The sequence below is a fragment of the Microtus ochrogaster genome, chromosome 4 (assembly GCF_000317375.1).
Source record: "Microtus ochrogaster isolate Prairie Vole_2 chromosome 4, MicOch1.0, whole genome shotgun sequence".
Lineage (NCBI taxonomy): Eukaryota > Metazoa > Chordata > Mammalia > Rodentia > Cricetidae > Microtus > Microtus ochrogaster.
Window position 1 is genome coordinate 71,663,451 of NC_022011.1, and position 23,620 is coordinate 71,687,070.

A 23,620-nucleotide genomic window follows, 5' to 3' on the forward strand; every position below is an offset into this window, starting at 1 on the left:
TTGTAGACCAGGCTGGTCTCGAACTCACAGAGATCCGCCTGCCTCTGCCTCCCGAGTGCTGGGATTAAAGGCGTGCGCCACCACCGCCCGGCTTCTTTCTCATTTTTTACGTGTATTTCATTTAGAAACTCCACAACTGTTACAATCCTGGTTACATATTCTCAAACATCTTTATTTTGATACCTTTGAGGATGATAATCAAACTTTTTCTCCCCAATTTCTTTCTTGTATCATCTCTTTATTGTCATTATTTGATTTGTCTTTTATATAATATCAATTCATTGAGTATTTAGTTTCGTTGTGCTTGATGTTTGTTACTAGGAAAAAGCAAGTTAGTTGATAAATCAGCCAAGATCCTAGTCTTGGCTGAGCCATCACTTCAGCCCCACAAAGCTCTTACTTTGAGTTATAATTTTTTTGAGAATGTGCCAAATGTTATTATTTGGAAATCTTACCTCTGATTTTTTGTTTGTTTCTGTTTAAAATCTTTTTAGGTTTGTTTTATGTGTATGATTATTTTGCCTTCATGTATATATATGCACCATGTATACGCCTGCAGGTGGTTGAGAGTTGTCATGTAGGTGCTGGGAATAGAACCCAGATCTCTGCAGTCTTAACTGCTAAGCCAAGTCCTGACCTCTTGTGTTTCTTAGTGATTTAAGAATAGAAAATTATAATTCTCCTAGCAACATTTTTCATGGTGGTGGGGGGGAAGCAGAGTGAGAGTCAGTTAAGTCTGTCACTGGACTTGGAACTTGGCAGGCAGGCTAGGTTAGCTAACCAGACTTAGTCCAACTCCTCATGGCTGAGATTAAAAGCACATGTCACCCCATTGCCTTTTTGTGTAGCTACTAAGGATTGAATTTAAATCACGTGACTTACTTCAGTACTTTGCTGCCTGATTTGTCTCCCTAGCCCTCTCCAAATAAACGTTTTTAACTCATGGAATTTTTAGCCCCATGCGTCATCTTTTTTTCTTTCCATAATTTTTTGATTGTAGTAAAATGGCATTATGTAGAATTTATCATCCTAATTGTGTTTAAGTGTACAATTGATTTTATTAGATATATTTATTTGACATATAACCATTATTACTACCCATCTCCATAGTTCTTTTCATAATATTAAAGCTATACACACTTTAAGTGGTAAATCTTGGCTCCTCTTGGTAACTGGCCTTCTGGGTTTTTTTTTTGTCCTTAAGATTTTGACTATGTTAAATAGGTGAAATCATGTAATAGTTGTCTTGTGACTGACTTGTTTAAGTATAATTTTTTCAAGACTGATTAATAGTCTTATCATGGGTCAGAATGCCCCTTTTAAAGCTTTTTTAATATTACGTTTATTTTATTTTTGGATTTTTGAGAATAGGGTCTTTCTGTGTATCATTTTATTTTTGGATTTTTGAGAATAGGGTCTTTCTGTGTATTTCTGATTGTCCTGGAACTCACTGTGTAAACCAGGCTGGCTTTGAACTCAGACGTCTGCTTGCCTCTGCCTCATTAGTAATGGGATTAAAGGTATACACCACCACACCCAGCTTATTTTGGTAGGTTGAGTGATGTGTATGTTCATGGGTGTGTGTGTGCCATAGCATATTCGTGGAATTCAGAGACGAGTTTGTAGCAGTTGATTTTCAACCTTGTAGATTCCAGAGATCCAGCTCAGATTGTCCAGCAAGGCACCAGATACCTTTACCTGCTAAGTCACCTTGCTTGGCCCTCCCTCCCTTTTTAGGCTGGTTGATATGAGTTATATGTATGCACTATATTTTACTTAGCCATTTACCCACTTTTCGGTAACATTTGAGCTCTGTTGTGAAAAATATTGCTGTTTTGGGAATGTACATATAATTTCAAGACCTTTATTTTCAGTTGGTTAGGTTGGGTTGGTTTGGTTTGGTTTGGTTGATGCCCAAAAATGGAGTTACTGTGTTCTCTGATAATTCTGTTTTTATCTTTGAGGAATTGTCATTACTGTTTCCATAAAAATTGTATTTTGTGCCGGGCGGTGGTGGCGCACGCCTTTAATCCCAGCACTCGGGAGGCAGAGGCAGAGGCAGGCGGATCTCTGTGAGTTCGAGACCAGCCTGTTCTACAAGAGCTAGTTCCAGGACAGGCTCCAAAACCACAGAGAAACCCTGTCTCGGAAAACCAAAAAAAAAAAAAAATTGTATTTTGCTATGATGTCTTTTCTTTTTCTTCCCTTTTTTTTAATGGTTTAAGTCTTTGATTCACTTACTCTTGCTTTAGTGACAAATTTTTGTTCTGTGATGATAAGGTTAAATACTTTGTTTCTAGTTCTTATATCTTTCTGGTCCCTAGATTATAACACCATCCTTTGCTGAGTTTCTGGACCTGTCCTATTTCAGCTCCCCCTCAGTGTATTTTTTTTTTTTTATTTAAGTCTTTGATTACATTTATGAGGCCTTGAAAGGTGAGCGAAAGGACCGAAGATAGAAGGTAGCCTGTTCTCAGTAGTTCCTGATATGGTTGTTTTAACCACATCCGTATTGCTTTCAGTCTTATTTCTCATTTGCTGAAAATTTCTTAGTTACATAATAAGACACTTGACATGTTTTCTTACTACAGACTTATAAGTTATCTAATATTTGCTGTGTCATAGCCAGAAACAGACTGATATGTTTGTATTCTTTCACAGTGTTAAAATTTAACAACAAATCCACAAGCTACTTAGGCTTTATTGGTTTTACTTTGCTGATTACCATTGGTTTCACAAGTACTTTATTATATTCCAGTCTTAATTAGTAATATCTGTTAACGAACCTGGTCATGCATCCCATGATATACATTAAATACAGAAAACCCAAGAAAGGGTTAAAGTGGCCAGTAATGATGGTGAAGGTGTAGGCTGATACTAATGTCAATCACCACAAGTAATTAAATGACAGGTTAGTGTGAAGTCTAGGCAAGGATCCCATGACTAGGCTTAGTTTAGCTTTAAAGTGGGCAGGCATAAGAACAGGGCTAGCACTTGGGAGACAGAGGCTAGGCCTGGTCTACAGAGTGAGTTCCAGGATAGCCAAGACTATGCAGAGAAATCCTGTCTTCCTACCCCAAGGGAAATTTTTTTTAAGTTTTTAACTTTTTAAAATATTTTTATTTTTAACAATTCTTAGTTTGAATTGTTGGGGCTTGGTATATGCAAGTGAGAGAGAGAGCCAGAGACATACCCTGTAGCTAGAGGACTTGATATGCAGTTGTGAACTGTCCGGTGTGGGGGCTGGGAACTGAATCCATAGCCTCTTTAAGTATAATATATGCTTAGTTATATGTGAGTGAAGTTAGGTTTTTATGCTTGCTGCCCAACAAGTACCTTACCAGCTGAGCTGGTAAATTACCATGTAATTAGTTCCATCTCTGGTTTATATATTTTATAGATCTTTCTTTTCCGATATTCCAAGTAACTTACAAAGGAGCACTAGAAGAGCACTTACTCACTGGATCGCTTTGCCGACGACTAATGAGTAATCAGTGGTCCCTTACCCTCACATGGTGTTTGGTAAATGCCAGCTATTACTTTTATCTATGTTAGAGTTAAGAGAGCATATCAGTGGTAAGTAAAAGGAAAATACTTATTTTGGAGACATGTTTTCCCTGTGTAGTTCAGGCTAGCCTCTTGAAGTTCTGCCTCAGGCTCTGGAATACTAGGGTTCAGGCATGGGGGTGTGTTACTTCCTGTTTTATATTTATTCTTTTTATGATTTTCAACTTGTATGTTTTGAGTACCTGTTTTCCCACATTGTTTGAGTCAGATTCTGGCAGCTCTAATAAGCTAGGCTCAACCACCTGTCCTAACAGACCAATTACACAGAGAAGTAATAGAAACAAAGAAGACACACACACACACACACTCCATTCTCAACATACAACATAAGTTTGGGTTCATTTATTTTACTTATTTATATGTGTATGCACTTGCCCATGATGCCAAAAGAGGAGGATGGATACACTGGAGCTGGAGTTAAAGGTGGTTGTAAGCTTTCTTTTGTGGGTGCTGGGATCTCTGGCCTTTTGCAAGAGCAAGCGGCAAGTGTTCTTAACTGCTGAACCCATCTCTCCTGCCTCTAGCTTTAGATTTCAGTAAAAGGCAAGAGGTTTGCATAACTAAGCAGTCATGATGAAAGTGTGGTCCTTACCATCTCTGACCAATCATTGTCTGTGCTCCAGTCTCTCCTGCCAGGTAGTTTATCAGCACGTCAGGACTGTGAAATCTTCTGGGGGGGGAGGGGGACGACGACACACCCAGGCCTGGAGACATTCCAGTTTGTTAGGTTTGTTACAGTCTTAACAGTCTGATAGCCAAAAGGAGGCATGGACATTACAAAGGAGTGTAAGAGGCATGGACATTACAAAGGGTGGCACAAGAGTCAAGGATAAATGTATGTGAGGAAGAAGTTGAGGCATTGCAAAGACAGATCTGTGTGTTGTGTAGAACATCTTTCCATATCTCTTAAATGGGCATTAGGAAACCTTGACTGGATGTTACGAAACCTCTGCCTTCAAGGAGAAGGGTGGTAAGAGTTTCATAGTTTAATATTGTTGCAAATAGTTGATTTGACTATCTGATGCTTTTTAATTTTTAAAATTTATTTTGTATGTGCATGTGCAGAGGACAGTTCTCTGGAGTCAGTTCTTTCCTCCCTCCCTGTGGAGGCAGAATTTCATCTGTCTCCCAGGTGAATGTTTACTCCAGATTAGCTGATGTGAGAACTTGGTGAATTGGGGATTCTTGTCTCTGCCTCCTCTGGAGATGGAACTCTGCTCTCAGGCCAGGCTTGCAAGGCTAACAGCACCTTCACCTGCTAATTTGAGCTGGCCGGGCCAGTTCTTCAATGGCTCCTTTTCTGTTATGACACCTGAATTGTGTCTCAAACTAAATGAATATTTTAGAGTAAATGTTGCTGTATATAGTTGGGGGTGGGAGGTAAGTGCTTGCTTATCTTCCAAAATAAAATTAACACAAATTTGCATTTCACAGGAAACCTTGAGCATGGAGTCTAAACCTTCCAGGATTCCAAGAAGAATTTCTGTTCAACCCTCTGGCTCTTTAAGTTCTAGGATGGTGTCTGGAAACAGAGGAGCTAGTTTAAATGATCCCTATCACTCTAGAGACTCTTCCTTTAGACTGGATTCTGAATATCAGGTAGTATTTTAACTTGAATATATATGTACAGTCAAATTCAAAAGGCTTTGGGCACATTTATTAATTTTAAAAAAAAAAAACTGCACCCAAGGCATCTTAACAACCTTAAATTATTAAAGTAGAGATAAAATTAATAGCTAATTATTTGTGGGGCTTCTGAATTGTGGCTAAGAGTATAGTCTTTATAAAATGCTTTCTAAAATTAGGAAACTTTCATTAATTAAAAGAAATTTTAGCTTAAGTGGTGGGTGTTGGTGGATGGCTTTATCTGTGGATAAATACTTCTTCCAGTGAAAATACTTATTAATTTAACTATATATGTACAAAGCAGTGGGTAAAATAACAATACAGCTGGTAAATGCTTCTGCTTTTGTTGTTGGTTGATTGATCAGTCTGTCTCAGGGTTTCTCTCAGTAGTAGTGTGTACCTAGTATCCCAGAACCCATGGTTTGGTTAGTCCCCAGCACAGCCCTCTCACTACCCCTAATCACCTGCCTTTTACAATCCACATTACCAACAACCATTAGCTTGATTTTAGTTTGATTTTTTTTTTGAATATTAGTATTTTCTTTGAAACGGAGTAATTTAAAAGGCAGTTTTTCTTAATTATTTTACAGTCTGCATCAGCATCTGCATCACCATTTCAGTCTACGTGGTATAGTGAATCTGAGATAACTCAGGGAGCACGATCGAGAGTACAGAACCCACAACGGGATCATGATTCAAAAAGACCGAAACTTTCTTGTGCAAACTGTACGTCTACCTCCGCTGGGAGAAGTACTGGGAGTGGCTTAAGTGCAGTGTCAGGTAAGAAGTTACTCAGTTTCTGTTAAAAGCCACTTTATGAAATGTTTTGGATCAAAGTTTTTTCCCTCTGAGATTCTTAATATCTTAATATTTTTAATAAAATAGTTTATATGTAATACTGGATCTGGAAATACAATTAGCTTTATGAAATGTTTTGGATCAAAGTTTTTTCCCTCTGAGATTCTTAATATCTTAATATTTTTAATAAAATAGTTTATATGTAATACTGGATCTGGAAATACAATTAGCTTCCAAAATTTTACCTTAAATTGGTGGTGAATCTGAGTTGACTATTCATTTTGCCTTTTTGCTTTACAAAACAGAGAATATTAGTAGGTTATTAATTAGGTAGAATAACTGTTTTGTCTTTGGTTTGCTTTTTGTGCACAGAGTCTCATTGTGTAGCCTTGCCTAGCACAGAATATACAGAGTATATGGATTAAAGGCATGTGCCACCATGCTCGACTCTAACATTACTATGTATTAGTATGTAGTTCAAGTTGGTGAAAGTCATGAGTGGTCTGTTGGTTATTATGAGAGGTTTTTAAAGTGATACTGCATAAGCCACGTCTGATAAATATTAAATATTTCCTCATCATGTGTCCTTCAACTGATAAACATAGTATATGATACTTTTCAGAAAATATCAAAACTCTTAAATAAAAAAAAAAAGTTGGAAACTAAGAGCTCTACATAACTATACAAGAATGACATTGAACATATTACCTAACCACCATGGGATTTGCATGATTTATCCATTAAGCTCTGAGCTTCCATATATATATATATATACTGGGTTTTTTTTTTTTTTTTAATTTTTGGTTTATAAAGACAGGGTTTCTCTGTGTAGCTTTGGAGCCTGTCTTGGAACTTGCTCTGTAGCCCAGGCTGGCCTCAAACTCACAGAGATCCATCTGCCTCTGCCTCTTGAGTGCCGGAATTAAAGGTGTGCGCCACCACCCCCCAGTGCTTCCCTATATTTTATACTTAGGTTTATGTATTCGTGTTGTTCTAACAGTCTTTGCTAGGAAAGCAGATTTCCTTCTTCTGAAACTCCTCCAGTAAAATGGTAGGCAACCCCTAAAGCTGTAAAAGGAGACAAAACTTGTGATAGCACAGTTAAAGCACAGATAGCACAGAGATAAAATGCTTGTACATTATTACCAACTAAATAAGTGTAAGTGACTCCTTTCAATTTGTATAGCTAGAACCTCCAAAGCAAAGACATTGCACTTCGGAAGGGCACTAAAAGTAGTGAACTGGGTAAGAGCAGACTGACCTTTGTAGACACACATTACTTTGCAGAACCAATTTTGTTCTCTTATCCTATGTGAAGGTATAACATTAAACTCACTGGGTAATTTCCTACAATGTAGAAGAATCATTAAAGCTAAGAAAGGAAGAAACAAAATAGGTTTGAAAATTAATTTTAGTTTACTTTGTAATGAAATCATATCTAATAAAATTTGGAGTATCATTGTAAAACATACACTAATTCTTACTGTAAAGACTGAAATATGACAGTAAAAAAATTTCTGAGGTTGATAGAATATATGTTTAGAGTATCTAAATGTTTAAGTCCAATTCCCCACATAGGGAAAAGTTTTTTTTCCTAATAAAATTGTATTTGATTCTATAATTGAATTACCATATCAAAATAGCTTGGTTTTAATTTTTATTTATTTTGAAACTGACTCTCCTATTGTAGTCCTGGCCTAGAATTCACTCTGTGTATCAGGCTGGCCTTGAACTCACAGAAGCCTGGCTGCCTGTTTCTGCTTCTGCCTCCTAGTGTTAAGATTAAGCCACCATGCCTGACTTTGGTTCTGGTTTGGGTAGTTTTCCATCATCACTTTGACTTTTAATGAAGTGTTCTGTATCTTTTGCAGATTTTCAGTTTTGGCTCATTATTTTAACATAATGTTACATCATACATGGGCAGATGTAATAGAGATTGAGACATTTAAGTTATGTATGAAAATAGATTTGCAGTGTACAGGATCTAATGTTTAACATACATAGATTTACCATATCTAAGGTCCTGGGTTTAGTCCCCAGTATCAAAAAAGAATGTTTGAACAGGAAGGTAATTAAGAGATGATTAGTTCATTAGTGATGATTTTTTTTTTTTTGCTAAACTTGGCTATATAACTGGGTATAGCTATAATGATAGTTATCTTTACTTTATTAAAGATATATGAAACTTGAAAGCCTTCTCTGAAATAAAATTTCTTGCATTACTTTAAGATTCTTCTTGGAGGCATAGTCAAGTTCCCAGATCTTCATCAGTGGTACTTGGTTCATTTGGAACAGACCTGATTAGAGAAAGGAGAGATTTGGAGAGGAGAACAGATTCCTCCATTAGCAATCTTATGGATTATAATCACCGAAGTGGTGATTTCACAACTTCATCATGTATGTATAAACTACTTTGTTAAGTATAGCTTATATGTTAGTACACATGATCTCTGTGACATTGATAACAATACAGTGGAAGAAATTAAATTTTAATTTCTTACGGGCATATCAGAACTGTCTAATTTTTTAGCATCTTGATTTACTTGAAAAATAATATAAGCAATGTAGCTGGGCAGTGGTGGCATATGCTTTTAATCCCATCACTCGGGAGGCAGATCTCTGAGTTTGAGGCTAGCATGGTCTATAACATGAGTTTCAAGAAGGACAGGCTACAAAGCTGATGCCTCAAAAAAACAATAAAAATAAAAAATAGTTTAAAAACAGATGTTCTTGAGTAGTCAGATTCTGTCTGCTTTCAAAATTTTTATACATGAAAAAAATTTATATATGTTAATAAAGTAAAACTAGATAATTCTTCCATATTACAGTACTGCCTATCTACAACAGTTTTATGTGTACTTGTAACTCAATTATGAAATAACTGTTTATTGCACCATTTTTATCAATTATTTTATGTGTATAGCTGTATTTGCCCACGTGTATGTCTATGCTCTACTTGTTTGCCTGGTGCACAGAGAGGCCAGAAGAACATGACAGATTCTCTAGAATTAAGTTAAAAATGGCTGAGAGCCACCATGTGGATTTGGGGAATGGAACCCAAATCCTCTGATAAAGCTAGCTTTCTGGCTCCCAAATTAACCATTTTAAGGATTATTTGGAACTGTATGGTTGTTTTGATTTTATTAAAATTTCAAGCATGTACAGTTTTTGTCTCTGTATTTAGACTTAAGCTTTTCAGAAGCCTAAGTAACAGAAGGAAAAGAACACTAATCAGAGTTAACAAAAGGATCATGCAGAAGTGGGTTTATGCTTGTTTTAGTCAAATTACAGAACAGTAATAGATTCAACCTGTTGTAGTTTATTTATCCTTTCTGTGGTCTCCATATATAAGCCCAATAATAAATGTACCTGTTATACAAGGCTTATAGGGAGTATTCTTCACAAAAGACTAATAATGTTTCTCATCTCCACTCAGATTGAAACCTCCCCTTGATAAGTTCTGTATTTATCTTGTGTTGATCTTTAGACAAGGTCAAACTAAGCCAGCCAGGCCTGGAATTCTGTGATCCTCCTCCCTGCCCCAGATAGCTGATAGCAGTGACCTGTATTGACTCACAGTTCCAAACCTGAATTAAAGGGCTGAGGTGTGCCTGATGAGTAACCAAAATTAAAGAAATCCTTACCTGTTAATAGCAAGGAATATTATAAAAATATAAGGCAATAGCATTCACATAAAATAATTTTTTGCATAGAATAAGAATCTTCAAGACTATTTCTCTGGGATGGTTTTGCTTTTTTATCATTGCACTGTTTTAATTGGACTAACAACGTTCTGTGTCAATTCTTGAGCGTCTTCTATTGTATCGGTCTCTCATTAATGTATTCAACTTGCTTCAGCAACTTATTTTTATAAGCTTTCATACTTTGATGTGAATTTTTGTAGTATTGAGTTTACTTGGGAATACTTCAGAAATAAATTTTTCCTATAATAGTTAAGCTGTTATAGATAGCAGTATTCATTTCAAACCTAGTCTTTCAGTCTGGCAGTAGTCAATAAATGTACATTTAATAATAATTAAATTATTTCATAATTGGTTGCCTTCCCTTCTTTCAAAAATAGATGTTCAAGAAAGAGTTCCTTCTTCATATTCACAGGGAGCAAGACCAAAAGAGAATTCAGTGAGCAATTTACAGTTGAATTCATCATCTACCAATCACCAATTGCCTTCTGAACATCAAACAATATCAAGTTCTAGGGACTCTAGCAGAAATTCTTTCAGATCACATTTTTCTCCAAGACAATCAGAATCTTTTCGAAATGCTTCACATCCCACATTTTCATATCTTTCAAGTAGAGATGAAACCCCAGTTATAAGCAATTCAGAAAGGGTTAATTCATCTCGGAGACCATTTCAAGAATCTTCGGACAATGAAGGTAGGCGTACTACTAGAAGATTGCTGTCACGGATAGCTTCTAGCATGTCATCAACTTTTTTTTCACGAAGATCTGGTCAAGATTCCTTGAATACAAGATCATTGAGTTCTGATAATTATATTTCTCCAAGAACCTTGACTTCACAGTCTCGGAGTAATGGAGCATCATCTTCTGAAGTCAGTGATAGCAGGACATCTGAAGCTTCTCAGGGATTTAGATTCCTTAGGCGAAGGTGGGGTTTGTCATCTCTTAGCCAAAATCATAGCTCTGAACCAGATGCGGAAAATTTTAATCAAGAATCAGAAGGTAGAAGTACAGGACCGTGGTTGTCTTCCTCCCTTAGAAATAGATGCACACCTTTGTTCTCTAGGAGGAGGCGAGAGGGAAGAGATGAATCTTCAAGGATATCTGTGTCAGATGTCCCACCTAGATCTCATCTTTTTAGAAGAGAATCAAATGAAGTGGTTCACCTTGAAGCACCGAGTGATCCCCTTGGGGCTGCTGCCAACAGACCACAAGCATCTGGGGCAGCAAGCAGTGTTTCTGCAGGTGGCCCCACACCAGATTTGCCTCAAGGTGGAAGAAGTACAGGACTAGCAGGGATTCTTCCTGGTTCCCTATTCCGGTTTGCAGTCCCACCAACACTCGGAAGCAGTCTGACCGACAATGTCATGATTACTGTAGATATTATTCCTTCAGGCTGGAACGCAGCTGATGGGAAAAGTGATAAAGCTAAAAGTGCACCTTCAAGAGACCCAGAGAAACTGCAAAAAATAAAAGAAAGGTAAATTTGAATATTCATTATACATTGTAAAGCTAGATCAGTTTAAAGTTTTAAAATGGCTCTCATCTGCTTTCTTCTTTAAACATGGTGTTACTGAGGCTTACAGGCAAATGGTGATAATAATAAGGTAGGTTCTAGGGTATGAATTTTATCAAGAAACAACTTAAGGTATCTTAATTTATCTTGATATACACAGACATTAATTAATTCCTTAATTCTATAGTTAGACTGCTGCTAAATGGAATTTAATTGGGGAGAGGAACCAAATGATAAAGCATCACCAATCTCAATTAGCCTAAAATAAATTAACTGGTTTACCACTGATTTTTTTTATTTCTCTGTTTTCCTTTTTTTTATATATTTTGCCATGGGCTATTTTCCTGATTTTAAAATTTCCTCTCTCCTAGTAATATTAGCTTTAATACTTGTTCATTGTAGCAATTCCCTCTGATTGTAAGCTATCTAAAGAATAACTTAAGAGTTCTAACCTTCAAAGATAGTTTTATTTATTGATCTTGACTGGTCTATAATTCTTTACTATTCTATCTAGTTAGGTTTAATTTTGGTTTTTGATGTTTTGTTTTGTTTGAGACAGAATCTCATTATGTAGCCCTGGTTGACCTAGAACTGATAGAGACTTAGTTGCTTCTGTTTCCCGTGTGCTTGTATTAAAGAAATGTACCATACCAGATCCTACTTCTGTAGTTTTAAATGAGCATTTATTTCGACAGAGTTTGTAGTATGTGTATTTGTGTGTTTATTGTATTTTGCCTTATATATGAGAATTTAAGACTTGACCAGTTAAATCAATAAACAGAAAAATTGGATCTACTTATTAAAAAGTAATTGAAATTATGAAGGAAAGAACATTTAATACAGGGCAAAATGTTCAGCTTTTCAGAATAGTTTGTGCTTGATATCATGTTTTTGATTAAACTAGGACAAAAAGTCACCTTATTGTTGGTGTGTCTCTTTCAGTAAATGTCTTGCTAAATTGACTCATACTGCCCAGGTTATGTTTCAGTAGCAGTTCGTCATTCAATACTATCAGTGTACTGAGTCTTCTTTCATGTGCTATCAGTGAACTAACAAAATACAAAGCGAAGGAAACTTTGCTTGTAATAAAGTGAATTCATATGAATAGTACATGCTAGCCTGTTAAATAGAAGACAGAGAGAGGATAATAGAAAATGTTGCATGTTTTAAAATGTATGTATACTAAAATGATTTAGTAAGATTGTTGAGAGTACAGTTCTAGAGAATTTTTAATCTTCTATTTTTAAATTTTTGATTCAATGAATACAAATAATTTGTCAGTTTTGATAACGTGTCAGTGAGAAACTACAAGTCAGTCTGTACTTAATTGAGGTATTTTCAGAATTCTTTTGCAATTGATAAAATGGACAGAGTGATGTGTGTTACCCTTATACTATTGTATTTAAAATAATCTAGAAGACTTCAGTAATTAAAATCTTAGTGATTGTGAAAAAGGTGAACTTAAAGGATGTTATCAAAGAGAAAAGGTAAACTGTTTGAAGCTGAGTTACAGTATGACTGGTCTTATATAACAGTTTTTATTCATAATAACATGACCCCTCAATTGTTACTATTGTTGCTTTATTCTTACTGTTTACTTTTTTGTACTCAGTATGAGTACAAATGGAAGACTGGAATTCTCTGTAATGAAGATGTCCTGCTAGGAGGAATTAAGATATCTCTGAAATCTGGGCCTTATTTTTCAGCCTCCTTTTAGAGGACTCTGAAGAAGAAGAAGGAGACTTATGTAGAATTTGTCAAATGGCAGCTGCATCGTCATCTAATTTACTGATAGAGCCATGCAAATGCACAGGGAGTCTGCAGTATGTCCATCAAGAGTGTATGAAAAAGTGGTTACAGGCCAAAATTAATTCTGGTAAGATTCACCCTTTTAGATACTTTGTTTTCAAATCATTTCCCAAGAGATAATACACACTGTAGGCATTTTGGCTAACAATCTTTTTCTAATGTATTATTAAATGTATTCATACTTGTTTAATCCATATAATTTAATTAACCAGTGGTTATGGCATATACAATCCTTTGAGTCAAGCATACTCACCATATAGCAGCTATGTGTATTGAGATAGAGTTATTGCCTGTGTCATTTAGCAGGTTGTCAGGGAGTTCCTTTGTGTGTACTGGTAGGAGAGTCCGGTACAGTTCCAGAAGTGGGGTTTAGAGTGTGGTACACAAGACATAAAAAGCACCTGTTCCCATCTTACTGTCATTAAGAGAACACCTTTCTTAGGAAACACCATTTAATTTTAGACCTTGATATACAGAACTGGCTTTCAGAAGAAAAGGAACATTTTAGCAGAGTAGAGCTCATAAGAAAGACTTAGGTGTATTTGAGGACCTGAATGGTATATGGTATGACTAGTATCAATTAATAGTTGGGTAAAGGTTTGGTAGATGCAGTTGGGATAAGAAAGAGTAGTAGTTCATGCAAGACTTGTAAAGGTAGAGACTTAAGTTTTTATCTAAGTATGATGGGAAGCCACTGAAGGGGGCAGAATTGAAATGTTCTTATTTTTATTGGCTGTTTTGGAGAAGAGATTTTAGGGTAAGACCAGACCTCCGGTCAGAATGGTGATAAGAAAGTGAGAGAAGTTTATACTTTGTGTAAGCTGAAATAATTGTGTAAAAGTGGGTCTGATTCACTCAGCAACCTGTGGTTGCTCATCAAAGTGCATGCTGGCCTCCAAGCTCCTTCAGTGTCACAAATACGGGTTATCATCTCAAAGCCACCCCTCAGTATGCTGGTTCTCTCCTCTTTCACAATGGCAAGGCTTTCCCCTGCTATTGTACTTTTACTATGCTTTCTCTATGATCTTTCCCCTGCTCTTTCCCCTCTTGCAGATAGCCCCAGCCATGTTCAGTCTGCTGACCGTGTCCAGTCTGCTTCTTTCTCTTTGCTTTGGACTCCTCCAGATGCCTCTGTTTATTTTCTCTCTCTCACTCAAGTAAAAAAAGTAAAACCCTCCCCACTAATAATGGAGTGGTGATGTTGGCAGATTCCTTACTGCATACACTTCCTTTAGACTATCTTTTAAACGAGTTTGATGATGTTCTTACTCTTCCCAGTCTGCACAGTCTCTAGTTGTAGATTGGTACAAGTTCACTCAAAAAATGTAAGAGGGGTTGGATCTGTTCACTGATACTCATAAAACTTATTTGAGGACAGTTTTCAATTGGTAGCCATATCTAATAATCCCCAAATATTGGAAGGGCCCACATATGTCATTAGACATGACCACCTGCTAAAGTGAAGTGGGTGTGACAGAACAAAAGTGTTTTGTTTTCTGTTTTCCAAAAAAAATATATACCAAAAATACTGTGAGGAAAATTAACCACTTTGATTGTTTTCCAATGTGTAACTTTGAGTAGTTACTTTGAAAACTTTCCCATCACCCAACATAGAAAGTTTGTAGTCAGTAAGCTGTAACTCTGCACTTCATCCTCTTCCCAGACCATGATAGTGTTGAGCCTGTTGCTGTGTATCCTGCTGGCACCATTAACATCTTCTTTATTAGTGTATCTTGGGTTGAGCCATGTTATAAAATATATGAGGACTTAATTCTACTAATTGGCTGAAATGAGCTACTTTTATCTGGACAAAGGTGGATCTCTTTTTTCCTCTTTGACTCAGCAGGGTAGGCACATTGCTTAGATCACATACAAGGTCTACATATGTATGCTGTGGTACCAAAAATACTGGCCCTTAACTACTATTTAAGATGCTATGTAATTAAACATTGTTTTTGTAACTTGCCAACATACTTGAGGAAGAAGGAGTAAGTACAGGTGACATTCCTTTGCCTCATTGTCAGCATCCCATAATTACAGGATGTGTGAGTGTGTCAGATTAAAAAGCCTCCACATGATGGGTGGAGGCATAAATGTTACAATACAGAGCATGATGTGCACATTTGTCATTGTACGTCATTAGTTTTGTATGCATTATGTGTTTATTGCAATACCATGCAATATCCTTCATGCTTGTCTACCTCCAGTATTTTAAACTTGATCTTAGGACAGAAAAACTGTACTAGTTACTGGTTAACTTTTTTTTTTCTTTTTTTTTGGGGGGGGGGTCAGGTTCTTCATTAGAAGCTGTAACCACCTGTGAACTCTGTAAAGAGAAGTTGCAACTTAACCTGGAGGATTTTGATATTCATGAACTACATAGAGCTCATGCAAATGAACAAGTTAGTATATTTTGCCTAGTTTGGTAAGTGTCTGTTCTGTGCTTAAAGGACAGCTCTTGAAGAAAAGATTAAGTCATGGTCAGAAAACCTACATTAGTAATATTCTTACCATAATTAATATATGAGTTTATAATTTCATAAAAATTTCCCTTTAAATAAAAGACTAATTTAAGATAAACTGTCAGATTTTGTAAGTAAGCCTAAAAAATAATAAAAGTTTATGAAATTCGGCACAAAGTAGGCAGCAGCACCACCTTACACTCTATTATATTTTATAGCTTGACCAGCTTGGGATAATATATGTTGATGAAATCATATAATAAAAGATTTCTTTTTTGAAGACCTGAGTTCTCCTCCCACTAATGTTGGATGGCTCATAACTCTGGCATCTGAGAATGCTTAAACTCACATGCATATACCTACATACAAATTTATATACATGCACATTTAAAGTCTGTGATGAACTCTATGGACTTACAGCAGATAGATATAACATATTGTTGTCTTAGACTAAAGAGTTATTTTCTCTTGCTACCTTTCGAAGTACATTCTTTCTCTCAAAATTAAGTCACATATTTTCATTAAAAAGGATTTTGATTTTTATTTAATCATTTTAATGACCTGCATTCTTCATAATAAAGAAGTATTAGAAGATACTAGGTATAGTCATTGTAAAGACAATGATAGTCTTGGCTTTATCTTATATGAATCATGGATTCTAGTGGCTAGAGTTATCCTAAATTTTAAGTGATTGGTTCAATATAATTTTATTTTTTAAAAAAATTTTATCTTTTGCAAGGTGATAACCATTTTTGTTACTGGGTTGTTTTGTTTTGAAACAGGGACTTACAGCATATCTCAGGCTGACTTGGAACTTGCTATATCAATCAGGCTAGCCTTAAAATTCGGATCTTCCTGTCTCTACCCTCCCGTCCCAAACCCTCAGTGCTGGGATTAAAAGTTTGCCACCATGCCTGATACAGCCATTATAACTATATAAAGTGAAATAATATAAACCACTTTCCCGGATACATGACTTCCGTTTCAGTTCAAATAATGTCAAAATTATTAAATATTTAAAGATTTCATTTCAAATAAAATCTTTTTTTGTTGTTTTGTTTTTTTGAGACAGGGTTTCTCTGTGTAACAGTCTGTCCTAGAACTAGCTCTTGTAGACCAGGCTAGCTTCGAACTCACAGAGATCTGCCTGCCTCTGCCTCCTGAGTGCTGGGATTAAAGTCATGTGCCACCACCACCCAGCTCACTTCAAATTCTTAATAATAGGTAGAATTTGATGAATAGTTTCTAAAATTAATATTAACATGCAATTCTTAATTTTAAATTTGTTTATCATCCAAAGCAGGTACATTGACCTTTTCACTGTAAAATTTAAAGGGACAGATTGGCTTTTTAATCTCTATATCCTAATTTGTGTTCAGAGCTGTACTTATATTGGTACAATGCTAGCCTGGTATTTCTGGGACCCTGAGTTCATTCCCCAAGATCATGAAAGCAAAAAGATAAAGGAGGAGGGTGCTCATAACAATTTTGAAACTATTTAGAATTTCTGAGTCTTCCATTCCCAACATGACCAAAAAAAACCATGCTAATATCAGTGTGTTACCTTTAACAGGATTAAAAAAAAAAAACAAACCACTAGTGTTATCATTTTCAGTATAAATTATAGTGCATGTTATAGATTTAGGTTATTTTAAAGAAGACTGAGATAATTTTTATTTGTAAAAGGAAATCTGTTAGGAGCTTTACAGAAAACCAAAATGTGTTATCTCACGAAATGATTTAAAAGGTAAACTTTGTTATAAATGATTAGAGAGATAGAATGAGGAAAGATCACACCTGTGTAAGGCAGTAGCTGACTGTATACCTTTCTAGGAGCTGTGTTGGACTACATTTCTTTAGTTTGCCGATAAACAGTGACCATCAGTCACAATCCTAGTATTGATTCTTTGTTTCTTTTCTGTGCTTCCCCTTTAAGGCTGAGTATGAGTTTATCAGCTCTGGTCTCTACCTAGTTGTTTTACTGCACTTGTGTGAGCAAAGCTTTTCTGATATGATGGGAAATACAATTGAACCAAGCACTCGTGTTCGAGTAAGTACTATTAGTATTGGGGAAGGAGGGAGGGAGACAATGCTACAAGAATTAGTCTTGGAAAGCCAATTGATTCATGTGTTCAAATCCTAATTCCTTTTGTGGCGGGGAGTAAATGTTTCTTAGCAATAAAAATAGTCTATATTTAAAGGGAAGCGCTATCTTCTACAACAGATATCCTAAATTTGTCATAGTTTGTTTAGAGAAAGAAGTGATTTTTCAGCTCTTGTAAGTGAATTATTTCAGGGAGAATTGGACACCCAAAAAATTTGTTATTTTGAATTTGTGGAAAAAAAAACCTTATTAGCATTACATCTTAGAAACATAAAATTGAGTTCCAGAGGCCAAAAGAATATGGAAGATTTACTACCTGATGTTATTCTGTAAAGGGTTACCCTTGAACTAATAATATTACCAACTGAGGAAGGAACTAGTTGCAATAAACAATTTTTAATATTAGCTGTACATTTAAGCTAGCTTTTTGTGAGACATATATAGTCAATGCTCTTTATCTCAGTGAGTCAAAAGGCACTTATATCCTCTTGCTTTGGCCATTTTGTGTGTCAGTCTTATTACAACATTTTAAATTCAACATTCTTAATTCTTCCTATATTGAAATGTGTCCATAACACAATAAAATATGTGTAAAATTAACCATTTTTATAATTTTTAAATATATAAAATTTGAGTTTGTGTTCATGTAACCTGTTTATCTGAAAATGATAAAATGTATAGTTCAAAATACATGTTATGTCTAAATTACTATTCTGCTTCATTTTTATATAGATATTTAAGTGACCCAATTAATAATTACTTGCATTAAGAATAAAGAAAGCTATCAATTTGAATGCTCTTAACTTTACTGTTAATTTTTAAGTACTTCAGAAGTCATATGCCCCAACTGGACTTAATACTATAAAATGATTTCTAAAATGGTTTGCTGTTAACTCTAGTGAATGAAGAACATACAAAGCATATATAAGTAAGGTCTATTCAGCCTTTCTTTTAAAAAAAAAATGTTAAGAATACAAGCTTTGAGTTAGCTATCAAGTTTAGTCAGGCAAACATTAGTTCATTTAGGCCCAGAAAACTAATTTTTTGTTTCCCCATTTGATTTCATAAGTTTTTTTGAAAGTGTAAGAAGACAGTATTATTGGAAATGATTATTTGATTATATCTGCTCCTATTCATGATACTGGTTTCCCCATGAGTAATTAAAACTGATTATGTAAGACATGTAACATAATACCCTTAATGTTAATTTATGTCGTTGGGGAAGAAAGACCCCTGTTTAAAGGATTAGAACGGTGTTTGGCTTTTTAAGTAGAAATAAATCTCCTGTAGTGATTCTCTTTAGATCCATTTGCAACATTTAAACTACTATATTTCTTTCTGCATTGTTTCTAGTTTATTAACCTTGCAAGAACTCTTCAGGCACATATGGAAGATCTCGAAAGTAGGTGGAATTTCCCCTCCCCAGATTTGTTGAATTTACTTTTGCAAATTAAACCCACAGAACAAAACCTTAATGTACTCTTTTTTACCAAATTGAATTTTGGTTATAGGCCTAATACTACCACAGTTAACTTATTTGAATACTATGGGTTGGAAAATAGGCTCTAGGTTTTTGAACGTATTTTTTTAAGTTATGTTTAATATGTGAAAGGAGGTAATTTTAATCATTAATTTTCAGTAAACCACTTTGATTTTACTATATGTGATTAAAAGGAAAACATAAAATTAAGTCCTATCTGTTAAGGGTTTTTATTTTTAATATATGAAAAAAATTACTTTTTAATTAAATTCCAGATCATAGAAGTAATTCTTTAGGTTTGTGTTTGGTTCCAGGAAAATAAGGAAAAGAGGCTTGAGCCCATAACAAAATGGTTTTGCTTGTTCTTTGTTTACTTAATAGGTATTTCTTTGTGGACAGGCAGCTCAAATTTCTTAGGGTCATTTTGTCATTCTCGTTAGGTGAAGACACCTAATCCTAAATCTTACAGGCATTTCCACAACCTGCTGTCTATCTTCTAATGTATTATAGCACGTTCATGGTGCTTCATACCAGGCGAGGGCAAAATTGGCTTTAGAACTACTTGTGGGGAAAATTAAACCCATCTGACCCCTGCCTGTTTGCTTTTCCCCCTCAGCAACAGGCTCCCTCCCAGTGCAGTCTCTGTTGTTTTCATGTGGATAGGCACTTCCACCTTTAGAACACCTCTTATCTAGAAGAAAGCCTGGCATCCTTTGAAGATAATATGAGAAGGATCTGTCCTCATAAAACCTTTTACTTCTTTAAATATTCTAAGATCTAGCCTTTGTAAGTTTTTATGCTTGTACTAATTTTAGGTTTTAACAGGATTTAAGAGAAAATCAGGCAGCACATTCTTAGGTATTTTTATTAGCATACGTGAAAGTAAAGGAGCTAGTTGGAATTACTGCTTACTGTGAATTTTTTCTTTATGATATTAATAAAAAATAGCTCATTGACTAATACAAAAGTTCAGGTTTTTTTTCTGAAAATTTTAATTTCTGTTTTGGTAGGCTACTGTTGTGGTCATTTGTTTCAGTGTTTTTTCCCCAAGCTTTCTCACTTTGAAAAAAGTATTTTCATTTAAAACATAATTTCCTAAGCATAACATGGTCTTTTTTCTGTATGCAAGAGAGAAGAAAAAGCTAGAAGTAAAATATAGACAACTTTAGCTGACAGTGGAAGATGGTGCGGCCTCAAATGAATCTCAAATGACTGGAGTATTGCTACATTCTGAAAACTAGCCAAGTTGTATCTTCCTGTGGAATCAGTCACTAGAAACACGATACTCCCTAAAACACAATGCAGCAGTGTGATATGTAAACATAGAGCATCACAACAGGGTTTATGTCAGTCATGAGCTGGATATGGATAGCACTTATTTTATGTAGATTTTATCCATAAATGTTAACATTTTTCCAGCTCTTAGTTTGGGTTGATCTAGTATCCTAGAGAGCATTCATTAAGCTTTTTTGCTCTTGATAATAGTAAAGAGATCAGTTGATGTTTATCTTAAAGAACTTATAAATCAGATTACGTATTGCATAGCTTCTTCTTGCCTTGGCTATCCCAAAGACATTCCAGGATGTTTTATATTAAATAATGGCCATTGAGTAAATTGAGGTAGGAGATATTATAAAAACAATGTTTCTGAGAATTTGGAGACATGGGGACAATCTCAGCAGCAGGTTTTTTGTTGTTACTGGTTTTGGTTTGTTTTTTCTGAAGCCAATTATTTTAAGTTAGGCTGTGTCTATATAAAGCTTTACTTAATCAATAGAGCTTTTTCTTGGCATTGTATAGACATAGCTGTGATGTAAATTGCAAGAACATCCATAACCTATTATTCTATGTACATTTTTTTTCATTCTCATCGGATGCATCAAACATGCAGCGGTAATAAGCCAGATTCTACTCAGGTGTGTGAGAGCACTTGCCTTAAATTCACTTTTCCTCTGGTGTATGTTTATATACATATCATTAGCTACTGTGAACACAAGCTGGTCTCAGAAACATTTTTGAAAAATGCTCTTAAACCACATTTTTAAGCATTTTCATTATATGGAAATTATCTAGCATCACAGTAAAGATGTGGGGGTGGGAACATTGTGAATGGGCATCACCCACAACAAGCCACCCTAACACTATCATGATAACTTATCATTTTGATCAAACAGTATACTAAATTGGGATTTTTGTTTTTACAAGTCATTGCTGTTCTGGCTTCATGTTTACAAGTCACATTCTTGTCACCCTTAAAATCATTCTTGATAATCCTGTTTTCTCTCAACAGCTTCAGAGGATGAGTCTGAAGAAGATGGAGACCATAACAGAGCATTTGATATTGCCTAACTTCATTTAAGACAAATGGATGCTCCTTAAACATGTTTATTAATAGTGGCAATTAAGTATGAATAATTTTGTGGGGGAATGTCTATTAGAAATATTGACTATATATAAAATGAATATATATATACATACATGTATAAATGTAAATATATATTCATTCTCAAGTGTTGCTGAATTGAAATTCTTCAGCTGGACTTTTTAACATTGGCCAGCAAATCTCATGTTTATAATATGTAATCAGAAGCATTGTTTTCTTTTAGGTGAGTGGTAAAGCATCACCCTTCCTTTTAATATCTAAGCAATGCTCATCAACTTTTTCTCTGTGTTACAATTACTGTAGTCATATTTATGGGGGAAAATGTTTGTGTATTAGTCTCTTGCTAGTGAGAAAACTCAGATAAAATGTACTTTTGAAATAAAATGCCAATGGCACCTAATTAGTTTTCCTTTTTAAATGCCTTAAGTTACAGCCACATTTTGATAATCATTTTCTTCCAGTGTTTAATTTTTTTTTAAAGAACAGGAAATTTGAAGAGCATAGTTATATTAGGTTTCCAAATTTAATTTGAATTCTAAATTCACTTAGCAATAAAATCTAATTTTTAAGAAAAAAGTATGTAAAAGATATAGAAATGATGGATAACTTTTGTATTGATTTGCAAAAATGCAGATTATATTTGATAGGCCATGGTATGTAGGTATTCCTTTCAGGAATATTACAGCTGTAAATTATATCAGAATTGCCTGTCAAATGATATTTGGTTAAAAATTAATGAAAATCTCAAGTTAACAGAATATTTTTTTAAAGCCCACATTCAAAGTTTAAAACACTGGTTTTCACTGTTTGTAGTGTTGTCACCTCTTTATAGAGGAATAGAATATATAGAGCCTGTTTGGGTCCTTGGTAATTCTGAGCATTTCTTTGATGATTGTTAATATTTTTCACAACCTTTGCAAAAACAGATGAATTACTTATTCAACATGAATGAGTTTGCACTATGGTCATGGTCATGTAAACTTCCATAACAGTTTCCACTGTCAACACCCTTAGGATACACATTTAGACTTTCTGGTGGTTTCAGATTAGTCCAGTGTTGTGGCGACAACTTTTTCAACATCTAAATAGAAACCATGTAATTTCTCAAATGTGAATGAGCAGTTTGTCTACGCTTAGTTTGTTGGTATTAATGTAAAACCTTGGCTTGAAATAAAGTGATACTGATTGATTTAGTTTGAACTTTTTCCTTTTAAACTGGTCTCCAATGAGAAATTTCAACTGTTTCATGCAATGACTTTAAACTAGTTCCTCAGCTTTTTTATTTTATGTGTGTGAGTGTTTTGCCTGCACATATGACTGCTCCATGTCCATGCATTATCTCCAGAAGTCAGAGTAGGTTTTGGATCTCCTAGAACTGTAATTAGAGACAGTTGTGGGCTGCCACGAAAGTGCTGATAATGAGAGTCAAGTCCTCTGCAAAAAGAGCACATAGTCTTAACCCTGACCCATCTCTGCAGCCCCTGAACACGCTCTAAACTTAAAAAATGTATTTATTTATTTATTATGTATACAATATTCTGTCTGTGTGTATGCCTGCAGGCCAGAAGAGGGCACCAGACCCTATTACAGATTGTTGTGAGCCACCATGTGGTTGCTGGGAATTGAACTCAGGACCTTTGGAAGAGTAGACAATGCTCTTAACGTTTGAGCCATCTCTCCAGCCCCCTCTAAACTTTCTTATCAATATATTGTCTTAAGTAAAAAACACCTTTTGTTTGTTTGTTTTGAGACAGGGTTCTCATATGATAATAACAAGCCATGTGTGATTTGAACACTTAAAATGCAGCTAATATAATTGAGTGGCTGATTTTAAACTGCATTTAATTTTAACTTAAATAGCCACATACAGATAGTAGCTAAGTGGATATTCTTAGGCTATCATCAGCTTACAGGAGGTAATAGAATTGATATCAGTCCTTAAAAGAATAGTAAGAAAAGGAGGGGGCAACAACCAGCTAATATTCCGTTAGCGCTCTGAATAGCTGACAATACGGTTGATCCTTTACAGAATGCTACAGCTAGTGTGACCTGCTATAACACTTGCTGCTTTAGTGTCACATGACTCTTGCTAAGTTATCACCAGTTTGTGGTTAGGAGTGCCATTAGATGCCATAATCCATCATACCTATGATATTAGCAGGTAGGATGCCAATT

The 23,620-nt window shown here is 35.2% G+C and overlaps 1 protein-coding gene across 7 annotated transcripts in view; it reads left to right on the top strand.

Annotated features, from left to right (window-relative positions):
• The window catches only part of March7 (membrane associated ring-CH-type finger 7), a 36,416-nt gene extending 13,778 nt beyond the window's left edge, over positions 1-22,638 (top strand). For 2 of the 7 annotated variants that reach the window (XR_003376747.1, XR_003376748.1), the window contains exons 2-10: positions 5,002-5,166; positions 5,784-5,973; positions 8,221-8,388; positions 10,073-11,171; positions 12,914-13,083; positions 15,309-15,418; positions 17,415-17,528; positions 18,936-20,978; positions 21,353-21,408. Coding sequence is in view for 4 of the 7 variants with exons in the window: in XM_005346445.2 (XP_005346502.1) it covers positions 5,014-5,166; positions 5,784-5,973; positions 8,221-8,388; positions 10,073-11,171; positions 12,914-13,083; positions 15,309-15,418; positions 17,415-17,528; positions 18,936-18,984; positions 21,353-21,411 (2,112 nt within the window). In the remaining 3 variants the exon portion in view is untranslated. Of the gene's footprint in view, positions 1-5,001; positions 5,167-5,783; positions 5,974-8,220; positions 8,389-10,072; positions 11,172-12,913; positions 13,084-15,308; positions 15,419-17,414; positions 17,529-18,935; positions 20,979-21,352 lie in introns of all 7 variants that reach the window. The other 5 variants (XM_013345970.2, XM_005346445.2, XR_003376749.1 and 2 more) reach the window with 5 other exon arrangements.
• The last annotated feature ends 982 nt before the right edge of the window (positions 22,639-23,620 follow it).